General features: G+C 38.9%; 1 protein-coding gene across 1 annotated transcript in view; it reads right to left on the bottom strand.

The window, feature by feature from the left end:
• Positions 1–333: 333 nt before the first annotated feature.
• DDX10 (DEAD-box helicase 10) overlaps positions 334–14,324 on the bottom strand; it is a 245,847-nt gene continuing 231,856 nt past the window's right edge. Inside the window, exon 18 of the mRNA XM_036861635.1 lies at positions 334–2,089. Within this exon, the coding sequence (XP_036717530.1) occupies positions 1,912–2,089 (178 nt within the window). The 3' untranslated portion in view covers positions 334–1,911. The remainder of the gene's footprint in view (positions 2,090–14,324) is intronic.

Below are 14,324 nucleotides of genomic sequence, written 5' to 3'. Positions count from 1 at the left end.
AGGGCTCAAACCCGTGTCGCCTGCATTGGCAGGCAGATTCTTAACCACTGTGCACCAGGGAAGCCCAAACCTTTAGTTTATATACTCTTGCGTCTTTTTGTCCTTTGAAAATATTCAAGAGATCCTGTACCAGAAACCTTAATTTCAAAATCATCCCAGGTTGTTATACCCCAAATTCCTTTCTCATCTGTTTTCTCCATTATAGTCATTCTTGCCCATTATAGCCATTTCATCCAGTTCTCATTTCCACCATTTTATATCCTTCCCACCAGAGGTAACAGAGCAATGCACTACCACACACTTTCAAAAACTGTCTTGGTTTTTCACTGTCCATTCATTAATTCAAAAAGCCTTTATTGAACCTATTATAGGGCAGGTGTGTTTGGCTCTGGGGATACACAGGAGGGATAAAACATATCCCTTATGCTCTCAAGAAACTTGTCTTACAACAGGGGCAACAGGCTTGTAAACAAATGTCTGAAACATTACATAATAAGCACTGCAACAGAAGTAAGAAACATGCCAGATCAATGCTATGAAGAGAATTCTGACAACATGGAAGATTGGCCTAGAAAAATGTGAGGTAGGAAGCACAATGACCAGTTAGGAGACCACTGCAGAAATCTGAGTAGGTCATGATGAGAATCTAACTCTGCCTGAAAGCAGAAGCTGTGAAGACAGAGAAGAAACAATGGAGATAAGAGAGTCATTATGAAGAAGAATCAATAGAACCATCAAAGTGAAGGGTGGGGAAAGGGAGAAGCTGAGCAGTCGTCAAGTTTCTCATTTTGAGGACTAAAAGATGTTGGTGTTGCTCACGAGGATACCAAGCAAGGAAGCAGGAGAAACTTTTCCGAGACAAATATGGACTCAGGCTGAGAGGGAAGCAATTATGGATATTCCCTTCCTTGGATTCATGAATCATTTGTACCAGTAAGCAAAAATTATTTTTGTTTGTGCATGGAGTGGAAAGTAGGAAAGGGAGAGAATAAGGAGAAGGTGACAAATCTATGATCAAATCAGTGGTGTCATGGCCAAGGCACAGATTTCTTTCCCTGTGAAGAATTTGCCAGTTACTTATAACCAAAAGAGGCTCTGTCTTATTCTACTCATTATCAGGAGCTGGCTCTGGGCAGGGATCTGTGGTACCTGCTGAAAAAGGCACTGTAGAAGACCTACAGCATACTAGGTGCTCACTAACAGATCTGGTTTTAGATCACAGAGTCTTCAGATTCAGGATTTCTATTTATAAATGGCTACCAAGTCTGCAAGTGTAAGTTAAATGATATCTTTAGGAAGGCTAATTTAAGAATATGAAAGATTCACTGTTTCAGGAATTGGCCCAGCATTTTAATCTTAAGAAACTTCCCTTGAGAATGCTCTCATATTTCTGGATACAATGAAAACATTAATATTTTATTTTATAGGAAACATGTTTGTTATTGATCATGGCAATTAAAAAATATTCATTTTTTCTCAGGGTTGGTCCATCATACTCATCATACTCTTTCTCTGAGCAATTTTGTTTAATATTACAGAGAAACTTCTGTATGGTAAGCAAGACAGGAATTTCCAACAATGAAACAAGGTCTCTAGAACTTGCCAGTAAAACAAAGGAAGCATTTCCAGTGATAAGATATAGGAACCCATGGATAAAATCTAACAGAGCACAGGTTGAAAAATGGGAGCAGGAAATTTTATAATCCACCATCACTCTGAGTTTGCTCTGGGATGGTGCAAGCATGGCCTGTGAAAGGGGCTTAGAGGTGTGATAGCTCCTGTCTGAAAGAATGGGTCCTTTGGGCATGGGACTCATGTTACCTAAGTGCCCCAAAGCCAACTGTTTTTTCAACTTCTTGCCCACATAATCATGACTAGAGGTTTCAAGGAGAAGACAAGAGCAAGTACTATTTAGCTTTGACTTTTGAGCAGATGTAACACCAGCTCTTCATCCTCGGCTAAAGACAGGCCTGTATCCAAAGGCTCTGAGGTTTCCCACTTGGTCTTCTTTCTGTCATGACTTGTGGGTCCCACGTCTTCCACTTCACTGTTGTTCCTTTTCCTCATTGCCTGCTTCTTCTTGGTATCACTGGTGGGAACAAATCCAATGATTTACTTTATAAATAAATAAATCCATTATTATGAAATCAAACACTTAAAATAGAACAAAATTACCAATAACAGATACCTGGTAAAGTGATATTATTCAAGAGGGAAAGAAGCTATAACAACATCAGGCTATCTGTGTCATAGTAATTACCCTCCCATTAACAGATGTGGGGAGGGGGCCTATCATATACCAGGCACTGTGCAGGGTACATTGTATACACCGTGTCATCCAATCCTCACAGTAATTCTAGGAAGCTCTGGACATATCATTCACAATATGAGGATACCAACTGGCCCACATTCTGGATCCAGACTGGCTCCAATCTGCGCTTGTCCTGTCACATCAAACCGTCTCTATATAGTTAGGTTATCGTTTAGGTAGCAGTAATATCTGTTGTGATATATAGATCATGAATAAAATAGAACCTGAAATGTTAAGTTACAAATTACTTAAGACATCAAGTAAATCTGCCCCGTTTAAATCTGTATCTAAGACTCACAAATGGTCTGAAGAAAACATAAACATTACTGCAGTATTCAGCACACACTTGAGGCACAGACCATAAAAATAAAACTAATTTCTGAAGGTAGAGAAAATCACTTGATACATTAAAATCAGAAGAAAAAGCAAAACATCCTCAAGGCATTTTAACATACCATCATCATGTTCAAAGATGACCGAATTATTGGATACAAGTTTAAAACAAAATAAAAAATCCATCTAGTAGCAATGGCAGTAGCAACTATTTATTTAAGGGCTTACCAAGGGTCTGGCACTGTGGTATATGCTTTACATAGATTACAACATTTCCCTTCATGACAATCCTTGGTGTGGTGAGCACTGGCCTCATTCTACAATGAGGTTAAAAGAGGTTAAATGATTGAACCCAGATTATGCACATGGAATTCAAACCCAGAGCTAAATTACTCTAAATTCAGCCCCAAAGCCAGACAATTGAAAGCAAAATGTATTCCAAGCATAGGATGTATTCCAAAAGAGAATAAACTGCTCAAGTTCCAACGGACTCTATTATGCCTTAAGAAGATAGTGGGGATATTAAAGTGAATGTGCCTAATCAGCATATCCAGTTCTGACCAGCCTGAAGCAAAACTGTAAACTATTTCCCCATTCACCTCCCAGAAATGCCCAGTACTCTGACTCAGCAGCAGGTTCTCTCTCACCACTGGAGGAAAGACAAACTATGAGGTTATTTACAGCTACAAATAATCATATTTTAAAAGGGTGGGTATGTACCTACAGACATGAACACGAAAGAGTTCCCTATAATGGGAATTCAGTCAGTAAAGAAAGTTACTCTTAGTGGAAAGAGGACTTTAAAAAAAAGTACTGGACTTCCCTGGTGGTGCAGTGGTTGAGAATCTGCCTGCCAATGCAGGGGACATGGGTTCGAGCCCTGGTCTGGAAGGATCCCACATGCCGCGGAGCAACTAGACCCGTGAGCCACAACTACTGAGCCTGCACGTCTGGAGCCTGTGCTCCACAACAAGAGAGGCTGCGACAGTGAGAGGCCTGTGCACCGCGATGAAGAGTGGCCCCCACTCATCGCAACTAGAGAAAGCCCTCCCACAGAAACGAAGACAAAACAAAGCCAAAAAAAATAAATAAAAAAATAAATAAATAAAATAAAAAAAAAAAAAAAAGTACTGAGTCCTAACCTGCTTGATTATGGCCAGCATGGTGCCAATTCCACCGGGCTAGAGTACCGTGATTTATTTGGAACAAGTTAGCACTGATTTTTGCCCTGCCTGTATTTCAAGTGCATCTAAGAGCAGCTTATCAGAAGCAGCCTAATTAGTGGGCTTTACTAACGTCTCCTTTCTTCATGTGCTCCTGCACACTATATTCTGTGCAGGAAACAGCTGGTTCAGATACTAAAAAAAAAGATGGAAAATTTATATAGATGGAAAATATTTTCAGAATTAGCAGCACTGCTGCTTTGTGGACCAGTTCAAATTTTAAAAAGATATTTTATAATACTTTCCGTAGCAAAAAAGTGGTAATTGGTAGAACAAATTAATTATTAAATAATGATTTAGATATTCTACAGGTAACTTACTAAAAAAGGGGAAAATGTTATGAATCTAGAAAACATTTCATTTCCCCAAAAGGGAATAATGTAATAAATCTGGTAAACATTTAGCCAGAATATGGTCATAATTTGGTATCTTCAGAAAAGGACTCTTGGGGGGACCTTCAAGATGGCGGAGGAGTAAGACGTGGAGATCACCTTCCTCTCCACAAATACATCAGAAATACATCTACATGTGGAACAACTCCTACAGAACGCCTACTTAACACTGGCAGAAGACCTCTATCTCCCAGAAGGCAAGAAACTCCCCACGTACCTGGGTACGGCAAAAGGAAAAAGAAAAAACAGAGACAAAAGAATAGGGACAGGACCTGCACCTCTGGGATGGAGCTGTGAAGGAGGAAAAGTTTCCACACCCTAAGAAGCCTCTTCTGGAGCCTCTGGTGGAGGGAAGCTTTGGAGCCACAGAGGAGAGCTCAGCAACAGGGGTGCAGAGGGAAAAGCGGAGAGATTCCCGCACACAGGATCAGTGCCAACCAGCACTTACCAACCTGAGAGGCTTGTCTGCTCACCCGCCGGGGCGGGGGGGTGGGGCCGGGAGCTGAGGCTTGGGTTTCCGAGGTCAGGCCCCAGGGAGAGGACTGGGGTTGGCTGCGTGAACACAGCCTGAAGGGGGCTAGTGTGCCACACTTGGTAAGCCCTTAATAAATAGTTGCTACTGCCATTGCTACTAGATGGATTTTTTATTTTGTTTTAAACTTGCATCCAATAATTCGGTCATCTTTGAACATGATGATGGTATGTTAAAATGCCTTGAGGATGTTTTGCTTTTTCTTCTGATTTTACTGTATCAAGTGATTTTCTCTACCTTCAGAAATTAGTTTTATTTTTATGGTCTAGCCAGGAGGGAGTCCGGGAAAAAGTCTGGAACTGCCTAAGAGGAAAGAGACCATTGTTTTGGGGTACGCGAGGAGAGGGGATTCAGAGCACCGCCTAAATGAGCCCCAGAGATGGGCGCGAGCCACGGCTATCAGCGTGGACCCCAGAGACAGCCACGAAGCACTAAGGCTGCTGCCACTGCCACCAACAATCCTGTGCGGAAGCACAGGTCACTATCCACACCCCTCCACCGGGAGCCTGTGCAGCCCGCCACTGCCAGGGTCCCGTGATCTAGGGACAACTTCCCCGGGAGAACACGTGGCACGCCTCAGGCTGTTGCAACATCATGCTGGCCTCTGCCACCGCAGGCTCGCCCCGCATTCCAATTATGACTACCAGACCGTCCCTCCCCCTTGCCTGAGTAAGCCACAGCCCCTAATCAGCTGCTGCTTTAACCACCTCCTGGCTGGGCAGGGAACAGATACCTGAGGGTGACCTACATGCAGAGGTGGGGCCAAAACAAAGCTGAACTCCAGGACTGTGCGAACAAAGAAGAGAAAGGGACATTTCTCCGTGCAGCCTCAGGAGCAGTGGATTAAATCCCCACAATCAACTTGATGTACCCTGCATCAGTTGAATACCTGAACAGAGAACGAATCGTCCCAAAATTGAGGCGGTAGACTTCAGGAGCAACTGTAGACATGGGGTTTGCTGTCTGCGACTGATTTGTTTCTGATATTTAGGTTTATCTTAGTTTAGTTTTTAGCGCTTGTTATCACTGGTGGATTTGTTTATTGGTTTGGTTGCTCTCTTCTTTATTTTTTGAAATATTATTCTCTTTATGTTAATAATTTTTAAATTTTTTTCTTATTATTTTTTTATCTTTTATTTTTTTTCTTTCTTTTCTTCTCCCTTTTCTTCTGAGCTGTGTGGCCAACAGGGTCTTGGTGCTCTGGCCTGGTGTCAGGCCTGAGCCTCTGAGATGGGATAGCCAAGTTCAGGACACTGGACCACCAGAGACCTCCCGGCCCACGTAATACCAACTGGCAAGAGCTCTCCCAGAGATCTCCATCTCAGTGCTAAGACAAGCCTCACCCAACGGCCAGCAGGTGGACGCCCCATGCCAGACAACTAGTAAGATAGGAACACAACCCCATCGATTAGCAGAGAGGCTGCCTATAATCATACTAAATTGACAGACAACCCCAAAACACACCACCGGATGCGGCTCTGCCCACCAGAGAGACAAGATCGAGACTCACCCACCAGAACACAGGCACCAGTCCCCTACACCAGGAAGCCTACACAATACACTGAACCAACCTTATCCATTGGGGGCAGACACCAAAAACAACATGAACTACGAAACTGCAGCCTGTGAAAAGGAGACCACAAACAGAGTAAGTTAAACAAAATAAGAAGACAGAGAAATATGCAGCAGATGAAGGAGTAAAGTAAAAACCCACCAGACCAAACAAATGAAGAGGAAATAGGCAGCCTACCTGAAAAAGAATTCAGAGTAATGATAGTAAAGATGATCCAAAATCTTGCAAATAGAATGGAGAAAATACAAGAAGCATTCAACAAGGACCTAGAAGAACTAAAGAGCAAACAAACAATGATGAACAACACAACAAATGAAATTAAAAATTCTCTAGAAGGAATTAATAGCAGAATAACTGAGGCAGAAGAACGGATAAGTGACCCAGAAGATAAAACAGTGGAAATAACTACCAAAGAGCAGAATAAAGAAAAAAGAATGAAAAGAATTGAGGACAGTCTCAGAGACCTCTGGGAGAAAATTAAACACACCAACATTCGAATTATAGGGGTCTCAGAAGAAGAAGAGAAAAAGAAAAGGTGTGAGAAAATATTTGAAGAGATTATAGTTGAAAACTTCCCTAACATGGGAAAGGAAACAGTCAAGTCCAGGAAGCGCAGAGAACCCCATATAGGATAAATCCAAGGAAAAACATGCCAAGACACATATTAATCAAACTATCAAAAATTAAATACATAGAAAAAATATTAAAAGCAGCAAGGGAAAAGCAACAAATAACATACAAGGGAATCCCCATAAGGTTAGCAGCTGATCTTTCAGCAGAAACTCTGCAAGCCAGAAGGGAGTGGCAGGACATATTTAAAGTGATGAAAGAGAAAAACCTCCAACCAAGATTGCTCTACCTGGCAAGAATCTCATTCAGATTTGAAGGAGAACTTAAAACCTTTACAGACAAGAAAAAGTTAAGAGAATTCACCACCACCAAACCAGCTTTACAACAAATGCTAAAGGAACTTCTCTAGGCAGGAAACACAAAAGAAGGAAAAGACCTACAAAAACAAACCCAAATCAATTAAGAAAATGGTAATAGGAACATACATATCGATAATGACCTCAAATGTAAATGGATTAAAAGCTCCAACCAAAAGACACAGACTGGCTAAATGGATACAAAAACAATACCCGTATATATGCTGTCTACAAGAGACTCACTTCAGACCTAGGGACACATTCAGACTGAAAGTGAGAGGAGGGAAAAAGATATTCCATGCATGCAAATCAAAAGAAAGCTGGAGTAGCAATTCTCATATCAGACAAAATAGACTTTAAAATAAACACTATTACAAGAGACAAAGAAGGACACTACACAATGATCAAGGGACCAATCCAAGAAGAAGACATAACAATTGTAAATATTTATGCACCCCACATAGGAGCACCTCAATACATAAGGCAAATGCTAACAGCTGTAAAGGGGGAAATCAAAAGTAACACAATAATTATAGGGGACTTTAACACGCCACTTTCACCAATGGACAGATCATCCAAAATGAAAATAAATAAGGAAACACAAGCTTTAAATGATACATTAGACAAGATGGACTTAATTGATATTAATAGGACATTCCATCCAAAAACAACAGAATACGCTTTCTCAAGTGCTCATGGAACATTCTCCAGGATAGATCATATCTTGTGTAACAAATCAAGCCTTGGTAAACTTAAGAAAATTGAAATCTTACCAAGTTTCCTTTCCGACTACAACACTATGAGACTGGATATCAATTACAAGAAAAAAACTGTACAAAATGCAAATACATGAAGGCTAAACAATACGCTACTAAATAACCAAGAGATCACTGAAGAAATCAAAGAGGAAATAAAAAATACCTAGAAACAAATGACAATGAAAATACGACGACCCAAAACCTATGGGATGCAGTAAAAGCAGTTCTCAGAGGGAAGTTTATAGCAATACAATCCTACCTCAAGAAACAAGAAACATCTCAACTAAACAACCTAACCTTACACCTAAAGCAATCAGAGAAAGAAGAAAAAAAACTCAAAGTAAGCAGAAGGAAAGAAATCATAAAGATCAGATCAGAAATAAATGAAAAAGAAATGAAGAAAACAATAGTAAAGATCAATAAAACTAAAAGCTGGTTCTTTGAGAAGATAAACAGAATTGATAAACAATTAGCCAGACTCATCAAGAAAAAGAGGGAGAAGACTCAAATCAACAGATTTAGAAATGAAAAAGAAGTAACAACTGACACTGCAGAAATACAAAGGATCATGAGAGATTAATACAAGTCAACTATATGCCAATAAAATGGACAACCTGGAAGAAATGGACAAATTCTTAGAAAAGTACAACCTTCCAAGACTGAAACAGTTAGAAATAGAAAATATGAACAGACCAATCACAAGCACTGAAATTGAAACTGTGATTAAAATTCTTCAAACAAACAAAAGCCCAGGACCAGAGGGCTTCACAGGGGAATTCTATCAAACATTTAGAGAAGAGTTAACACCTATCCTTCTCAAACTCTTCCAAAAAATAGCAGAGGGAGGAACACTCCCAAACTCATTCTATGAGGCCACCATCACCCTGATACCAAAACCAGACAAATATGTCACAAGAAAAGAAAACTACAGGCCAATATCACTGATGTACATAGATGCAAAAATCTACAACAAAATACTAGCAAACAGAATCCAATAATGCATTAAAGGATCATACACCATGATCAAGTGGGATTTATCCCAGGAATGTGAGGATTTTTCAATACATGCAAATCAATCAATGTGATACACCATATTAAAAAATTGAAGGATAAAAACCATACGATAATCTCAATAGATGCAGAAAAAGCTTTTGACAAAATTCAACACCCATTTATGATAAAAACTCTCCAGAAAGTGGACATAGAGGGAACCTACCTCAACATAATAAAGGCCATATATGACAAATCCACAGCCAACATCGTTCTCAATGGTGAAAAACTGAAACCATTTCCTCTAAGATCAGGAACAAGACAAGGTTGTCCACTCTCACCACTATTATACAACATACTTTTAGAAGTTATAGCCACAGCAAGCAGAGAAGAAAAAGAAATAAAAGGAATCCAAATCGGAAAAGAAGAAGTAAAACTGTCACTGTTTGCAGATGACATGACACTACACATAGAGAATCCTAAAGATGCTACCAGAAAACTACTAGAGCTAATCAATGATTTTGGTAAAGTAGCAGGATACAAAATTAATGCACAGTAATCTCTTGCATTCCTATACACTAATGACGAAAAATCTGAAAGGGAAAATAAGGAAACTATCCCATTTACCACTGCAACAAAAAGAATAAAATACATAGGGATAAACCTACCTAAGGAGACAAACGACATGTATGCAGAAAACCTATAAGACACTGATGAAAGAAATTAAAGACGATACAAACAGATGGAGAGATATACCATGTTCTTGGATTGGAAGAATCAACATTGTGAAAATAACTACACTGCCCAAAGCCATCTACAGATTCAATGCAATCCCTATTAAACTACCAATGGCATTTTTCACAGAACTAGAACAAAACATTTCACAATTTGTGTGGAAACACAAAAGATCCTGAATAGCCAAAGCAATCTTGAGAAAGAAAAATGGAGTTGGATGAATCAGGCTCCCTGACTTCAGACTATACTACAAAGCTACAGTAATCAAGACAATATGGTACTGGCACAAAAACAGAAATATAGGTCAATGGAACAGGATAGAAAGCCCAGAGATAAACCCACACACATATGGTCACCTTATCTTTGATAAAGGAGGAAAGAATATACAATGGAGAAAAAAGAGCCTCTTCAATAAGTGGTGTTGGGAAAACTGGACAACTACATGTAAAAGAATGAATTAGAACACTTCCTAACACCATACACAAAAATAAACTCAAAATGGATTAAAGACCTAAATGTAAGGCCAGACACTATAAAACTCATAGAGGAAAACACAGGCAGAACTCTCTGTGACATAAATCACAGCAAGATCCCTTTTGACTCACTTCCTAGAGTAATGGAAATAAAAACAAAAATAAACAAATGGGACCTAATGAAACTTAAAAGCTTTTGCACAGCAAAGGAAACTACAAACAAGACGAAAAGACAACTCTCAGAATGGGAGAAAATATTTGCAAACGAACCAACTGACAAAGGATTAATCTCCAAAATATAAAAGCAGCTCATGCAGCTCAATATGAAAACAACAAACAACCCAATCCAAAAATGGGCAGAAGACCTAAATAGACATTTCTCCAAAGATATACAAATTGCCAACAAACACACGAAAGGATACTCAACATCACTAATTATTAGAGAAATGCAAATCAAAACTACAAGGAGATATCACCTCACACCGGTCAGAATGGCCATCATCAAAAAATCTACAAACAATAAATGCTGGAGAGGGTGTAGTGAAAAGGGAACCCTCTTGCACTGCTGGTGGGAATGTGAATTGATACAGCCACTACGGAGAACACTATGGAGGTTCTTTAAAAAACTAAAAATAGAACTACCATATGACCCAGCAATCCCACTACTATTATGGTTTTCTCAGGGCATATACCCTGAGAAAACCATAATCCAAAAAGTCACATATCACAATGTTCATTGCAGCACTATTTACAATAGCCAGGACATGGAAGCAGCTTAAGTGTCCATCGACAGATGAATGGATAAAGAAGATGTGGCACATATATACAATGGAATATTACTCAGCCATAAAAAGAAACGAAATTGAGTTATTTGTAGTCAGGTGGATGGACCTAGAGTCTTGTCATACAGAGTGAAGTAAGTCAGAAAGAGAAAAACAAATATCGTATGCTAACACATATATATGGAATCTAAAAAACAAAAAAAAAAGGTCATGAAGAACCTAGGGGCAAGATGGGAATAAAGACGCAAATCTACTAGAGAATGGACTTGAGGATACGGGGAGGGGGAAGGGTAAACTGGGACAAAGTGAGAGAGTAGCATGGACATATATACACTACCAAATGTAAAATAGATAGCTAGTGGGAAGCAGCCCCATAGCACAGGGAGATTAGCTCGGTGCTTTGTGACCACCTAGAGGGGTGGGATAGGGAGGGAGGGAGATGCAAGAGGGAAGAGATATGGGGATATATGTATATGTATAACTGATTCACTTTGTTATAAAGCAGAAACTAACACACCATTGTAAAGCAGTTATACTCCAATAAAGATGTTAAAAAAAAAAGAAGTCATTCAATAAATGCCCACTCATCTGAAAGGCAGAAATCATGACCTTGTTGAAGGTTCTTTGGAGTCCTGAGAGGTACCGTTACTGCAATGAAGAAGACAATGTTCCATTAGACCTTGCTTCTAATTCAAGTTCCAATGGAGTCACAGAGCAGAGCTTTACTCATGGGAAAACTCCCACAGCACTCAGTCCGGTCTGTGGGTACACAGGCGCCAGTCTGCTGACCAATCCCCTGTTTTTAATAGCACAAGTTCCCAGTGTTCTAAATTTTGGCTTTGCATATGTTTTTCAAAATTATATAAATGGTCATGTTAAGGCTAAATTTAGTAATTCATTTTTCCAAACACATGACTTCTGTTGAGTTAACACCCAGTCAGCGGACAGTTAAAATTTTACCATTACTGCAGCTTCCATGAGATGTAACGGGCAGCCATCTAACTTTTAAGTACTTACAGATTAACTACTACCTCCCTAATGGTATCTTAGTTTCCTCTTCCTTTGTCACCATTACTTAACTATCTATATTTCTAGGTTCCATCCTTGGTCCTTCACTATTCTCACTTTACATATTCATTCTGAGTATTCTCATGCAGTTCAGTATTTCAACTATCTTCCATAGTGCTAATGACTTATAAAATATGCATCTTTATAGCCTAGAGTTCTTTCCTGACCACCAGATCAGCATATTCAGCTGGATCCTGGAAATCTCTATCTACATTTGCAAAGGCACTGCAAACTCAACATGCCCCTAACTACTACATGTTTTCCCCAAATCTATTCTTCCTCCTATATTTTCCTTCTGAGTGAACAGTAATACCCCTACTAAAAGCCTGGAAGTCGTCCTTTCACTACTTCTTCTTCACATCCTTAATTTAATTGATCATTTCTTCACTAATCTCTCTCAAACCCATCTAAGTCTTTCTAGTGCCTCTGTAACTATTTGTTGTTCGTTCCCCTCCTGACTCAGCTCTGGGAAGCCTCCCCAGACCATCCTAGTCTAGGTTAAATGCCCTCTTAGGTGCCCCCTAGCACTATGCACTCCTCCATTACACCCTACGAAATGCTGTACTAAGACTGTCTATTTTACTTATCTGCTTCACTGATTAGATTCCAAGTTCCTTAAGGACAAAAACTGCCTTATTCTTTGCAGTCACATTGCCCTAGTATCCATAGGCTCAAAAAATACTTCTTGAATAATGACGAATAAACCCACTAGGCTAAGCTTCTATACTGCTAAATATCTGACTGGCCCACTCTATTATCATATAAAGTTAGGCACAGTAATCTCTAACTAAAACCACATTCTTACTTTCTTTGTGAGCGAGTATATAAGTGGACATTAAAATCTGTACTGCATTTTTTTTCAAATCGCATATCATTAATCCCAAAGAAATCCAAAAGATCAAAGCTACAGTGAAAATTAAAACATTAATGGCATAAGGAAAATAATACTAGAAAGAAGCACCCAATAACCTCAGACTCAGAATAAGAAATGAAACAATACTTCAATATTACAGAAGGAGTATAACTTGCCATTTTGATTCAACAAAAAAAGAGTAATTTTGATTTTCTTTGAAACAATACATGTAACTTCTCTGGATTGTATATCTCATAATGTAAAGAACATCTTTTTCCCCCAGCATGTTTAATGTTGAAATGTCTGCTTTTTAAAATCAGTTACTTAACAGATAGTTTTACAAAAATTCTGGTATGGAAGAAAGTGGCTTCGGAGTCAGACCTGACTCAAATGCTAGCAAATGCCTAAAACTTTGGAAAACTGCTTAACTTCATGGAGTGTTAATTTCCTAATTTGTAAAATGTGATTAATATCTACCTCATGCAAGATAAGTGATATACGCACAGTAAATGCATTATAAATATTAATTATAGTATCTCCAAATCCCGTTGACGGGAACTAACTTCTCTCTTTTTTATTAAAGTACAGTCGATTTACAATATTATGTTAGTTTCAGGTGTACAACATAGTAATTCAATATTTTTAAAGATAGTACTCCATGTAAAGTTACTACAAAATAACGGCTATATTTCCCTGTATTGGACAATATATCTTTGTTTCTTATTTATATTATACCTGGTAGTTTGTATCTCTTAATCCCAAACCCCTATCTTGACCCTCCCCTCTGTACTCTCCCCACTGGTAACCAATAGTGGTAACCATTAGTTTGTTTTCTTTATCTGGGTCTGTTTCTGTTCTCTTATATACATTCATCTGTTTTCTTTTTTAGATTCCACATATAAGTGATAACATACAGATTTTTTCTTTCTCTGTCTGACTTATTTCACTAAGCATAATACTCTCTAGGTCTATCCATGTTGTTGCAAATGGCATTATTTCGTTCTTTTTTATGGCTGAGTAATATTCCACTGTATATATATTCAAAAAGAGTTGATACACCATCAATACATTATAACCTAAATAATTAGGCATAAAAATACATTCAAGTTTTCTCCTCTTACCCCCAATGAATGGCATGGTGCTTTAACTCATAACCTGAAATACCTTCCCAGTCTTCAATTGGAGTAATCAGTCCATCTTAACTTCACTCTCCTGTTCTCATCAACTTCATGCTGGCATACACCTTTCTAATGAGTTGCCACTTTACGGACTAGAATAGCAGCTGCTTCTTATCCTCATCACCTTCCATGAAACCAATCAGAATCATAGTCGGAACAGACACATGGTTGAAGGATGATGGAATGAAAAAAAGCAG

Source organism: Balaenoptera musculus, chromosome 8 (genome assembly GCF_009873245.2).
Source record: "Balaenoptera musculus isolate JJ_BM4_2016_0621 chromosome 8, mBalMus1.pri.v3, whole genome shotgun sequence".
NCBI lineage: Eukaryota > Metazoa > Chordata > Mammalia > Artiodactyla > Balaenopteridae > Balaenoptera > Balaenoptera musculus.
Note: the sequence above shows the minus strand (reverse complement) of the source record. Positions and strands in the feature narration are given on the sequence as shown.